This window comes from Sciurus vulgaris (genome assembly GCF_902686455.1).
Source record: "Sciurus vulgaris genome assembly, chromosome: 10".
Lineage (NCBI taxonomy): Eukaryota > Metazoa > Chordata > Mammalia > Rodentia > Sciuridae > Sciurus > Sciurus vulgaris.
In genome coordinates, this window is record NC_136470.1 from 3,893,708 (window position 1) to 3,906,717 (window position 13,010).

General features: G+C 61.9%; 1 protein-coding gene across 5 annotated transcripts in view; it reads left to right on the top strand.

The window, feature by feature from the left end:
- TMPRSS2 (transmembrane serine protease 2) overlaps positions 1–8,939 on the top strand; it is a 35,068-nt gene extending 26,129 nt beyond the window's left edge. For all 5 annotated transcript variants that reach the window (XM_079101175.1, XM_079101172.1, XM_079101174.1 and 2 more), the window contains 7 exons: positions 1,747–1,790; positions 4,403–4,571; positions 5,639–5,814; positions 6,471–6,566; positions 6,801–6,943; positions 7,404–7,556; positions 8,682–8,939. In XM_079101175.1, the coding sequence (XP_078957301.1) occupies positions 1,747–1,790; positions 4,403–4,571; positions 5,639–5,814; positions 6,471–6,566; positions 6,801–6,943; positions 7,404–7,556; positions 8,682–8,693 (793 nt within the window). In that variant the 3' untranslated portion in view covers positions 8,694–8,939. The remainder of the gene's footprint in view (positions 1–1,746; positions 1,791–4,402; positions 4,572–5,638; positions 5,815–6,470; positions 6,567–6,800; positions 6,944–7,403; positions 7,557–8,681) is intronic.
- Positions 8,940–13,010: the final 4,071 nt, after the last annotated feature.

Here is a 13,010-nt window from a genome sequence, read left to right on the forward strand (position 1 = left end):
CCAGGTGGCTTTGCCAGGGTCCAGCTGCCAGATGCTGTGTTTGGGGACCCACTTCTCCTTGCGTGGAGGTGGGCGCAACGCTGGGGACGCGCCTGCAGCCAGGCCACACGCAGCTGCCTGGGCTCTGCAGATGCCGTGGTTCTTTGTGTTCCTCCTTAGACAGGAAATCAGGGAGCCAAGGAATGCCAGGAGCTGGGGCGGCGGGGCCAGCGAGGGGAGGAACCGCCGGCCCTTGGCAAGAGCCCTGGGAACTCGCAAGGTGGCGCCAGGCTTGGAGGAAAGAAGAGAAGGTCATTGTCTGCAGTGTCTGCACCTGTCTGCAGGGTGGGGGACACTCAGATTTGCCTGTGACGCTTGAGTCTCCAGCCAAAGCTCCTTGCCAGGTCCCAGGTCACCGTGGCGTTGGAGGTGCTGCTGGCCATGGGGCACCCGTGGGCCTGAGGGTTCTCAGGCAGGGTCTTCTTCAGCAGGCGTCTGCTTCTGCGTGGCCTCGCTGGTGCCTAGGAGCACAGCTGTCACCGCCAGGGCACCCGGCGGGTGTCTCAGGAAGGGTGCTGGCAGGTCCAGGGCAGGCCCTGTGCTCGTGCCCGGCTGGGAGGCTGTCGGCAGCCGGGGCTCTGTGGTGGGCTGTGGCTGGCGTCCCAGCAGGGAGCCGGAGCGCGGGAGGCTCGGGGCAGGTGGGGCTGTGGCTGCCAGTCCCCGAGGCAGCAGGGTGGGCGGGTGAGCTCGGGCAAGGTCCCCCTCTGCGTCTGGACACAATGGTGGCGAGGCAGGTGCCTCGCTGCCTGTCCGTCAGAGTGGTCTCGTCTCTGTAGCACGGATCTGGTCCAACAGAACCCAGAGCCCAGCTCTGCCTGTCCCCGCCTGACCTCCCCTCCTTGGGGTACGGGGACTGTTCTCTATTGGACGGGGACGGAAAGCGTCCATTCTTTGTTGTCCACGGGAGGACGTTTGACGCTAGAGGAGTAGCTCCTTCCTTCTCCCGTGCCACGCCTTGGTTACGTTGCCTTCTGCGCCACCCTCCGAAAGCACGTTTCCCGATGGCCTCCCAACCCGAGCCGGTGGCTCCAGATTCCAAGAACAAAAGCGAGACCCGCGCTTCTGCATGCCCACCTGACAGCCCGCTGGGGTTGGCACTGCACGACGAGTGCCCTTTGTCTGATACGCTTGGCACCAGGAGTGACTCAAACTTCAGGCCTTTTCGAGTTTGGAATATTTGCACGTACGCGATGAAATACGTAGGCCCAGGAGCAGAGCTGCACCCAGCTCCCTGAAGTGGTGTGTGTCCCTCGTACACGTAGGCTGAGGGTGACTCGAGGCAGTATTTTCAGTGTGCCTATGTTTGGACAGTGACCCATCACGTGAGGTCGGGTACCGAGGCGTTTTCCACTCTGCTCCGGTGTCCTGCTTCCAGAAGTTTGAAATTTTGGAGCATTTCTGATTTCAGTTTTCAGATCAGGGATGCTCAACCTGCATTATTATATTATTTTCCCAGTGAGGGATGTAGGAACAGAGAGGTTAAGTAATTTGCCCAGAATTGAACAGCTGAGATTTGAGCCTGGTGTCACCCTTTTTGAAACTGTCCCTCCTATAGATTCAGTCACCTTACTGGGGCCATCAGTGGTGGACACTTTGGTTCCAGGGAGACAGGAGAGACAAGGCTGGGAGGAAATCTCATTTCTGAATACCTGTGGGCTGGACATCTGCCCCTTTACCTTAGTGATGGACTCCGCTCTTCTCTTTCAGTGACACCTGCTCTTCACACATGGTGGTCTCTCTGCGCTGTGTGGGTGAGTGCTTCCCCCCATCCTCGCGCTTCTAACCAGGGAGCTTGGCACATCTTCACAGAAGTGTCCCACTGTGTCTTTGGCCGATGTGGCGCCCAGAGGGCAAGGGAGCAGCTGGGGTGGCCCGGAGGCCTTCGGTCCACGCAGGGCCTCCGTTTTTCAATCGTTTTTCAATCGGGCCGTACTTAGCTGTCTTTGGCTGTTGGTCTGAGAAGCACGCCGCCGTGGACGGAAGCTGATGGCCCCCGAGCTGAAGGCCTCCCGGGGCGCCCTCTCCAGGGAGGGGAGGGCCACCCCAAGTGAGCCCCGCAGGAGCCGCCGTGTGCAGAGCTGGGGTTTTGCAGCAAGGCCCCTGGCAGGTCCGGGACAGTGCCACACGACGTGGCATCTGGTGCTCAGTGGCCACTGGGGCTTGCAAGGAGAGAGCCGAGAGCCCAGGCTTCCCTTCCTTCTCCCTCAGGGACAAGGGCTTCCACTGGGCAGCACTCCTCTGTGTGTGGATCTGGCGTGGTTCCCAAGCCCTCCGGTGTGGGCAGGCCTGCGGGCTGTCCCTAGCTGGGCATGGCGAGCTAAAACCTGCAGACTCAGTGGCTCCTTTAGGTAGGGGGTGTCCACCGGGCCAGGAGAGGCCTGCCACCAGCCCCGCGCCCACAGCCACCTCGTGGGGAATGAGACCCCAGTGAGGAAGCACGTGCAGATGACAGACAGGTGCTCCCAGGAGCCAGGCCGCGCTCCCAGGCACACGGGGGAGCCCTGTGCCCGTGGGCCCCACACCTGCCCAGGGCCAGGACTTCCCACGGCTTCCCACGCCCTCCCTTCGCCTAACCCTTGGTGCTGGTCCCTCAGAAGTTCCCCCAGTGCCTCCAAGGCTGCCAAGGTGGCCCCAGGCCACAGAGCCTCCCGGGGCTGCGCTCCTGCCACCAGAGGACAGCAGCACAGGGACACCCTCCCTCCACCCGGAGGACTCAAAGCCTGGCAGAGGGACCCGCGGTGAGGGACAGCACTCGGGCCGAGGGACACCACGCTCAGGCCACACACAGCCCAGAGGGTTCCTCACTCACCTCCTCACTCACCTTCACACTCACCTCCTCACTCACCTTCACACTCACCTCCTCACTCACCTTCACACTCACCTCCTCACCCACCTCCTCACTCACCTTCACACTAACCTTCACACTCACCTTCACACTCACCTTCACACTCACCTCCTCACCTTCACACTCACCTTCACACTCACCTTCACACTCACCTTCACACTCACCTCCTCACTCACCTTCACACTCACCTCCACACTCACCTCCACACTCACCTCCTCACTCACCTTCACACTCACCTTCACACTCACCTTCACACTCACCTCCTCACTCACCTTCACACTCACCTTCACACTCACCTCCTCACTCACCTTCACACTCACCTTCACACTCACCTTCACACTCACCTCCTCACTCACCTCCTCACTCACCTCCTCACTCACCTTCACACTCACCTTCACACTCACCTTCACACTCACCTTCACACTCACCTCCTCACTCACCTTCACACTCACCTTCACACTCACCTTCACACTCACCTCCTCACTCACCTCCTCACTCACCTTCACACTCACCTCCTCACTCACCTTCACACTCACCTTCACACTCACCTCCTCACTCACCTTCACACTCACCTTCACACTCACCTCCTCACTCACCTCCTCACTCACCTTCACACTCACCTCCTCACTCACCTCCACACTCACCTCCTCACTCACCTTCACACTCACCTTCACACTCACCTTCACACTCACCTCCTCACTCACCTTCACTCACCTCCTCACTCACCTCCTCACACTCACCTTCACACTCACCTTCACACTCACCTTCACACTCACCTCCTCACTCACCTTCACACTCCCTCCTCACTCACCTTCACACTCACCTTCACACTCACCTCCTCACTCACCTCCTCACTCACCTTCACACTCACCTCCTCACTCACCTTCACACTCACCTTCACACTCACCTTCACACTCACCTCCTCACTCACCTTCACACTCACCTTCACACTCACCTTCACACTCACCTCCTCACTCACCTTCACACTCACCTTCACACTCACCTCCTCACTCACCTTCACACTCACCTTCACACTCACCTCCTCACTCACCTTCACACTCACCTTCACACTCACCTCCTCACTCACCTTCACACTCACCTTCACACTCACCTTCACACTCACCTTCACACTCACCTTCACACTCACCTCCTCACTCACCTTCACACTCACCTTCACACTCACCTCCTCACTCACCTTCACACTCACCTTCACACTCACCTTCACACTCACCTCCTCACTCACCTCACTCACCTCTTCACTCACCTTCACACTCACCCTCACACTCACCTCCTCACTCACCTCTTACTGTGGACACCTGCAGAGTTGGAGTGCCCACTCTTTCCTCTACAGGGCAGACCGTGATACATTCTCATCGTGCCCTGAACATAGGAGAATGAGCGGTGGCAGTGGAGCTGCTGCCCCTGCCTGGCGAGCCCTGGGCGTCCCCATGGTTGGGTGGGCGGCCCAGGTGGCTCCTGCTCAGCTGGCTTCCCGCTTAGGCTTGCTTGTCACCCCAGAGTGTGGTGTCCCCTTGCTGCGACGTCAGAGCAGGATTGTGGGAGGAACCAGCGCCAACCTGGGGGACTGGCCCTGGCAGGTCAGCCTGCACGTCCAAGGCGTCCACATCTGCGGAGGCTCCATCATCACCCCCGAGTGGATCGTGACTGCTGCCCACTGCGTGGAAGAGTATGTGCACGTCCCTGGAGGTCTGGGTGGTGGGGTGGCGAGGACCCCAGTGAGACTCTCTGGCCAGATCCTTGGCCTTCGTGTCCACGGGCGAGTGGGCCACCAGCTCCCTGTGTCGTGGAGGCCAGATGATGATGTGAGTGTGGGCAGGCCCGTCCACTCATCAGCAAGTGTGCGGAGTGCCCTGCTCTGCCGGCAGCGGACACGGCCAGGGGTGGCAGGTGCTCAACGATGGCTGTGACCAGAAGCCCTGCAGCCCACTGCCGCTCTGCTCTGTCGGGCCCCCTCTCCTGGATGCTCCTCAGACACGCTCGGGGACCTCGTGTCCATGCAGATGCGGGGAGGGGCAAGGGCAGCCGTAAGGCCTGGGTGGCTCTTGTGGAAGCTGCAGCCCCCGCCCCTGCTTCTTTTCCTTCCCTGTCCAGTGGGGGCCCTGCCTGTTGCAGGAAGCCTCCCTCTGGCTGTCCGTCCTCTGGCGCATGGCCGTGGACGGGTCCTTTAGTATCTCTGACCGATGTCACCCGCACCTGGCACACAGCTGGGCCCCGCTCACGGGGCTGCGGTGAAGCTGCAGGGAGCCTGGGCCTCACCCAGGAGTGTCCCCTTCTGCCCCTCCCTTCATGCTCCTGGATCCTGAGCGCTCTCTAGCAGTTGGGGGCCCTCAAGATCCCAAATAAAATCCCTGGATAAAGGGAATGTCCTGATTAGTATTAGAGGCCAACTGTGTTCATCAGCACACTTTTATTGAGCACCTGCTGTGTGCCAGGAATGTTCTGGCATCTAAAGGTTAATAAGCCCTGGTCCTGCCAGACACAGGGTTTGCAACTTCGGGGTGGATTCAGGCCCCATTTGTGGGCAGTGCAGCAGTCAGGGGCATGGGAGGGCGGGGAAAGACGGGGTGTCGGAGGGGGCAGCAGTGGCGGAGCCCCGCTGCCTGGTGTGCTCTGCGGCCTGGGGTGTGCTCTCAGCCTGGAGAGCAGCTACAGCTTGTAGTTTTCGAAGACCGTCTGATGAGAGGTTGATGCCTTTGGGTCTGAGGCTCTGCGTGCTGTGCCTCCATCTCCCAGGCCTCTCAACAACCCGCGGCACTGGACGGCGTTCGCGGGCATCTTGAGACAGTCTCTCATGTTCTATGGAAGTGGACACCGGGTAGAGAAAGTGATCGCCCATCCCAATTATGACTCTAAGACCAAGAACAACGACATTGCGCTTTTGAAGTTGCAGACGCCACTGACGTTCAATGGTACGTGTGGCCAGGGGCATGCCGGGCTGGGCTGCGTCCCGAGGTGAGACGCTGACTGCAGTGAGATGTCAGACCCGCCTGAGTGTCTGCCAGAGGAGGGCTGGGCGGAGGCCAGGCTGCCCAGGAGCAGGAGGGGAAGCGGGACCCAGGTTTGCGATGCACTGCGGAGCGTCCCTGCCCTCTGCCCACTAGAGGTCAGCAGCGTCCACCAGTCGAGACAGAGTTGTCTCCCGACAACATTGCCAGACCTTTGTGGGACGGAATCGCCTCCAGCTGGGAACATCGGCTTATCATTTGTGAAGATAGCTTTATTTCTTCACATACCTTCTGAAAGGAATATACTTTAGAATTTGCACCCCCACCCTAGTCCCCGCAAGGGTCTGGAATGTTCTAGCCCATGTGGGTGCAGATGAAGCAGAGCCTCCCCCGCCCCAGGAAGAGCTTGCCTTCGAGTTGGGAGAGGGCTCATGCACAGGGCGCCCACCCACGGCCAGGAGCCCGGCACTGGGCTGTGTCTAGGAGCGGTGATGTCAAATAATTCAGAGGGGAGCTGCTCGCCTGATAGGAAGAGGGGCCTGCCAGGCAGGGAGCGGGTGCCAGGCACGAGGGCACCAGGCTTCTCCGGGCAGGGCTCACTGTTTCCTTCTCCTGAACAGACAGAGTGAAGCCAGTGTGCCTGCCCAACCCAGGCATGATGCTGGAGACTCAGCAGCCCTGCTGGATTTCCGGGTGGGGGGCCACCTACGAGAAAGGTGAGGCTCCTGGGCACGCAGCCAGCGCAAGTGGGACACGGGCAGTCAGGTTTGAAGCTCAGGCCTGTTGTTCAGGGCTGATGACTGGAGGCAGTTCACCCAGCTGCGTGCCTCGGTCCCCACCCAAGTGGGGAGAAGCACTCGACCCTGCCTCACACGCCAGGCTTGGGGTTAGGATGGGCAGAGGGAGGGACGGGGCTGTGTGTCCACTGCCGTCCACGCCTCCGTCCTTAGGGAAGACCTCCGAGGTGCTGAACGCGGCCATGGTGTACCTCATCGAGCCCGCGCGGTGTAACAGCAAGCTGGTCTACGACAACCTCGTGACTCCCGCCATGATCTGTGCAGGGTACCTGCAGGGCAGTGTCGACTCCTGCCAGGTACTTGCCAATTTTCCTTCAACTTGGAGCCTCGCCAGTTCCTGCCGAGCCCTCATGAGAGTCCAGACTCTCCTGGGCTCTATGATGCCTCCTGGGGACATGGCTGCGGGGGCAGCTGCAGGGACTGGCGGCCACCAGCAGCGTGATAGCCTCTGTGGCAGAGGCAGGTGCTAACACTGATCCCATGCACAGTCTGCTGGGAGAGAGGCTGCCCTGAGGAAACGCCCGGGCAGTGGGGATGAGCATTCCGACTTGCCAGCCACAGACAGCTGTCCACTTGGTGACACTGGCTGGGCGGCCTGAGTCCAATGCTGGTGCAGCCTGTCTCCCAGGGCTGGCGGCCCAGGACGCACAGCCCACTCCTGACTCCCCCTGACCCCACGCCCTCTAGGTGCGCTCTGAGATGGGTGGGTGGTCGCCACTTGCCTTTCTGCTCTCGGTAACTTGCTGTGTCCCCCAGGGTGACAGTGGAGGGCCGCTGGTCACTTTGAAGAATGAAATCTGGTGGTTGATCGGGGACACGAGCTGGGGATCCGGGTGTGCTAAGGCTAACAGGCCCGGCGTGTATGGAAACGTGACCGTGTACACAGACTGGATCTACCAACAGATGAGGGTAACTTCCTGCCCTTTGACTGGGTTTTCCATTTCCTGAGAGGAGTCCAGCTCCTGCCACAGGAAGCTGGCCGGCCACTGAGGGCCCAGGCCGACCTGCCTCCCCGGGCCACAGCCCCTTCCCGCCCGGCTGGCCTGGCCTGCCTGGTGCCTGCTGGTGCTGGGCAGAAGCCGGCTCCCTGCAGGACCCTCCTTGGGCTCTGCTCTCAGCACCGCAGCAGGCTCAGCTGGCCTGTCACCCGCCCCCGTCAACCGTGTCCTGTGGTGAGGGCCGGGAAGCAGAGGGAAGAGTCGGAGGGGGTGCCCCCTCACGGGGACCTCCCCAGAGCCCCGGCAGCCCCCACACTCAAGGGGTGCAGGAGTATCGGGGCCGTGGGTCCCCAGACTCTGGCGCAGTGGAAGGAGCAGGAGAGGGTGATCCCAGGCCCCTGCAATCCTGCCCTGTGTCCTGAGCCCTCTGCGGGCAGCGCCCTGGCCTCAGGGTGGGAACTGCGTCTCCTCATCTCAGGGGCCGCCAAGAGTCAGGGTCTGACTCCTTCCAGCTGGCACTGTGAGAACTTGCTCTTCCTCTCCTCTCCGTCCCCAAGGCCCCAGGTGCTGAAGGAGGGCCAGGCCAGGGCAGTGCCCAGGAGGCCCAGCCTGTGTCCCCTCAGTGACACCTGGGCCCAGGGCATTCAGGTCACCACAGGGCTGGGCCTCACCTGGAGGAGGGCAGGTGGCTGGACCAGACAGGCCTCTGTGTCGGGGGCAAGGAGGAGGAGCAGCGGGGCTGGCACAGGGTGGAGGGAGCAGAGGAGCAGTGTCTGCAGACTGCAGGGGCCACAGGCCTCAGGACCTGCAGTGGGTAGGAAGCAAGGACTCCGCTGTGACACCCTGAGGTGCTGGTGGCCTTGGCCAGGTGTGGCTCCAGGCAGACCCTGTGCCCAGCAGTGCTGGGTCCTGCCCACAGCCTGGCACCTGCTGCTCCCTCTGCCTAAGCCTGCCACCCACACCCTGGAGCCGGAGTTGCCCGCCACTCCGAAGCTCGCTTGCGTGACTTACGGGTCCCCGTGCCAACTCGGAGAAGGAGGAGCCAACCTGTTGCTGCTTGAGAAAGTAGTATCTGTGTCTTTTCCTTTCCAAACAGGCGAACAGCTAACCTGTGTGGCCGTGTCCCCGGCACCCTCGTCCTCAGCGTCCTGTGCAAGGACACCGAAGGCTGATTTAACTCCCTGGCATGTGACCTTTGCAGATGATCCCAAGGCCCTTTCACTTTGATTAAATAGTGACTTGTCTGTCTGGCTGCTGTCCCCGTCCTGTGCAGGCTGCAGGCCCACCCTGTCCACACCCCAACCAGAGGGGTGGCACGCAGAGCCCAGTGCAGAGGGGTGGTGCTGCCCTGCTGGGCCTTCCTCCTGAGCCTGTGCTGGGGCCCCCTTGGATGAGTGTGGGGGCGTGACCTGAGTGGCTGGGTGACCTGAGAAGGAAGAAGGGCTGGGCAGGGACGTTAGTGACCAGGGAGCGCCACCTGGGGGGCGGGCACGTGGGCACCTTGCCGCCTGGCTCTCTGGGTGGCTGGTCATATGGTAGTGCCTTCTCAGCACCCAGGGTGGACGCTGGCTGGAAACAAAGGCACCAGCCCTCCCCAGGGCGCAGTGACACTGGCCACTGGTAAGACCTTGACCTTCCCTCTTGGAGGCTGAGTGCATAGGTGGAGCCCCAGAGCAGGGGCCAAACAAACCCTCCCCTGACCACTGCAGCTTGGCCCGTCCTGGGTGGACCCATGTGGGACACCCAGCCTGGCCCTGGGCCTCTCCCTGTGCCTCCTCCCTGCCCTCTCAGAGCCTAGGCTGGCTGGGCCCTGGGTGGCAATGGCTGAGCCTGGCCCTCAGGCCCTCTTTGGGCCAACTCACCCAGGGAGGCTGAGGTCCGCTGGGGACTCAGGGATGTGCGGTTCCAGAAGCCCTGGTTCCGCGGCTCCTTTCTTCCAGACTACCTCGGTGCTCTGGGCCTGGCGCTCGACGTCTCTAGGGGGCGCTCTGCACTGGCTCCTTGCAGCTGTACTTACGCCAAGTGAGCACAGCCGGCCTTTGAGTTTCGCTCAGTTGACAGCTGGCTCCTAACTCAAGGTCCTGCAGAGACCTGTGAAAGAAAAGCCCCCAAGCTTGTGACAGAGAGGGAACAGGTGTGTGGCACTCTGTGACCTCTTCTGGCCCTGGGTTTCCATTGGAGGGAGGGGTCACCCTGGCATTGCCAAGTGCTGAGCATGAGCACCTTGACCTTGACCTTGACCATGGCTCTCCGTGGCTCCACCTCCCTCCCAAGCACGCCAGTGGCTGATGTGCAGCCATCACAGGCCTCGTGGGCGAGGGCGGGTGCCCCCCTCACGTCCTCTGGGGCAGCACCCGGGACCTTCCTGGAGAAGCCGCTCCCCAGGCCGGCTGCACGCTCCTGGCAGTGGCGAAGCGCTCCCTCCTCGGGGCGTCCTTATCAGTGGGAGCGGGTTTGTTTCCTGCTTTCTGTCTCTTCTAAGCTGTAAGATTCAATTACAAAATATCATGCAAATAAAGCATGTGATTTTTTTGAATATTCATTCCGTCTTTGCAGCTGTGCTGGGCAAGCGGGGCTGGGCAGCCTCACTGTTCAGCGAGGGCTTGGGGTCGGGCCTGGGCAAGGAGGATGCAGTGCAGCTGGCTGGGCCAGGCAGGCTGGCAGGTCCCCAGCAGGTGCCTCGGCTCTCAGAGCCCGTCAGAGGGACGTGACTCTCAGTGGCTCCTGGAGGAGCCTTTTTTGGGCGACCACATCTCCCAGATTCAGACCCTGAGGACCACCGGCGCCCACCTCCGTGGCAGGGTCCCTGGTTTTCCGGCCCCATCTGACCACCCAGTCCAGCGGCTCCTGCCCACAGCTTCCCTCCCGGAGCCCCTGTTGCCTCCTCCAGCAGATCCACCCGAGGCCCTGGAGTCAGGGACGCGGGCAGGAGAAAGACTGGGTGCCTCTCCCGGCCCCGGACAGAAAGCCACTGTTCCCTGAGCATCCTCAGTGCAAAACGGGGATTGGAGGAAGTGACCACGGCTGGCTGCCCTCCCCCAACCTGACCACAGTGGGAAAGAGCAGCAGCAGAGCGTCAGCTAAGGCACCCGGGCCGTGCTGGATGACAGCTTCTCAGCACCACCGCTCTGCCTGGGGACACTGGCTCTGCGGGAAGCTCCAGGGGCCCAGCATGGCACACTGGCCACTGCCCCTGGGGACATAGCTGGGCTCCCGGGCCCTGGGCACGAGGCGCTCCCCGGCTGATGCACACATGCCACACTGAACCGTCCTGTGGGTTCTCACGCGGAGGCCACGGCCAGCAGCCCCCACGGCCCGATCAGGGCTCCCGTGCGTTTCCCTCGGAGCCTGGGCTGTGCCGGCCCAACCCTGGCTCTGAGCGCTGCACCCGGCCAAGCAGAACTGCAGGCCGCCAGCAAACAGCGCAGAAGGACCAACAGGGCGGTGAACAGCCCAGGAGAGGACGCGGCCCAGCAGCAGGAGCTGGAGGGGCGGAGCACAGGCCGCCCTGGCGGCTCCTGGGGTTTGATGGGAGGTGTCCCCGAAGCCCAGGTGTGAGGCCCTGCAAGAAGGCTGGGGAAGGACGGGCTTGAGCCTGGACCCAACCAGTGGCTGAAGCCCTGATGGGAGGACTGAGTAGTCACCGAGGTGGCGGTGTGGCCGGAGCAGCTGGGCTTGGGGCCAGGCTTTGGGACACATTTCTCTCTGGAGAGTGGACTCTGCTCCCCGATCACCGTGAGGTGAGCCGCTTCCCCCACCCTCCACCACGATGCTCCCTCACCTGCAGCCTGAGGCGTGGAGCCGGCCTACGGACTGAGGCCTCTGAAATTGTGAGCCCTAAATGAACTTGTCCTCTTATGGAATAGTCTGATCAGACCTTTTAGTCACAGCAGCGAGAAAAGCGGACTAAATCAGACTCCCAGGGACTCGCTGGATGCTCAGGATGGGCACAGGTTCTGCCCACGCCAATCCACAGAGGGGCTACTGGCCACCGTCAGCCATGGTACGTCACAGATGAGGGATGGGAGTCAGGGGGAGCAGGGTCCCTCAGCAAAGCAGGCGGTGCTTTCGCACGGCCCTGTCCTATTGGGCATTGGCTTCCTTAGAGGGATTGGTTTGGGGTGAGGCTGACTTCACGTGAGGAAAAGCCAGGAGTTGAGAGACCAGGGCGAGTGACTCCTGTACTGAACACTGATCCCCATCCGCCACGGTCAGTGACCTAAACCAACCTAGCACGCTCATCAGCCAGCCGGGAGCTGCACTGACCCTGGGCAGTGGCTTGCAGCTGGGTGAGCGCTGAGCCCAACCTGGACCTGAGGGCTGGGCTCGCCTCTGGCAGCGTCCCCAGAGCAGTCACCCAGAGCTCAGGTGCCTGGCGAGCTCAGAGCCCTCGCCTCTGGTTCTGCTGTGGCTCAACAGATCCAGCTCTGACTTCAGGCCAAGGTTGAGGCCCAGAGCTGACAGCAGAGCCGCCCTGCCTGGTCCCAGCCGCAGCGCACAGGGCTGGACAGCGTGGCCTCGCCTCCACCCAGCTCGCCAGGTGCACCCGTGTTTGTAGACAGGCGCTGGAATTTGTGCTACTTGGAAAGTAAGTCTGTAAACATCCCTCATGTGGCCACCAGCTCGGGGGAAACGACCCTGCTTGGTGTTTGAGCGCCCATGAGCCACAGACCACCTGGAGACTCCTCCACTGGGACCAGGGACCCAGGGCCACCTGAAAGCCCTCTGCACTCCTGGGACACAGGCTCTGTTCCAGGGGAGGACAACAGGGGCCCTTGCCACCTGGGGGAGGGTCTGCCACCTGGATCCCTTCAGGGGAGGGGACTGAATCTGCCCTGGGGCTTCTGCAAGCTCGTAGGTGACATCTGTCTGGCTCTTTGCTGAGCAGGACTGTGCTGAGGGTGCAGGCCCCCGGCACGGGAGAGGACAGTCGTGTCCAGAAAGCCACGCAGCAAGGCTGGCAGCACCCTGTGGCTCCTGCCCGGCATGGACCCAGCCACAGCAGCCTGCACGGTCCAGAAGCCTCCGCTCTCCTCTGTCCAGCTGCTCTGGTTCTTCCTTGCTCCTCTCCACTCTGTGGGGTCCATCCAGCCACAGACCTGCCGGCAGCGAGGCCCGTGAGGATGCAGCTTGATGTTCTAGTACATTCTGCATAGGAGCTGGATGGCAGGCAGGTGCCCTGGAGTGGGCAGCAGCAGCTGGGGTCACCCCGTGTGCGGGTGGCAGGACGTTTCCAGGCGTGGCCTGGCCTGAGGCAGGCCCCACCCAGTGATGAGTCACCCGGGGTGGAGGGAGTCCCAGGGCTCTCCCTCCTAGGTCTGAACACGTCGGGAGGGCCAGGGCATGTCCCCACGTCACTTACGACCTGTCAGGAAAGTCTGGGGACACGTTTTGTGGGGCAAAACTTGGGGCATGGTGGGGTCCC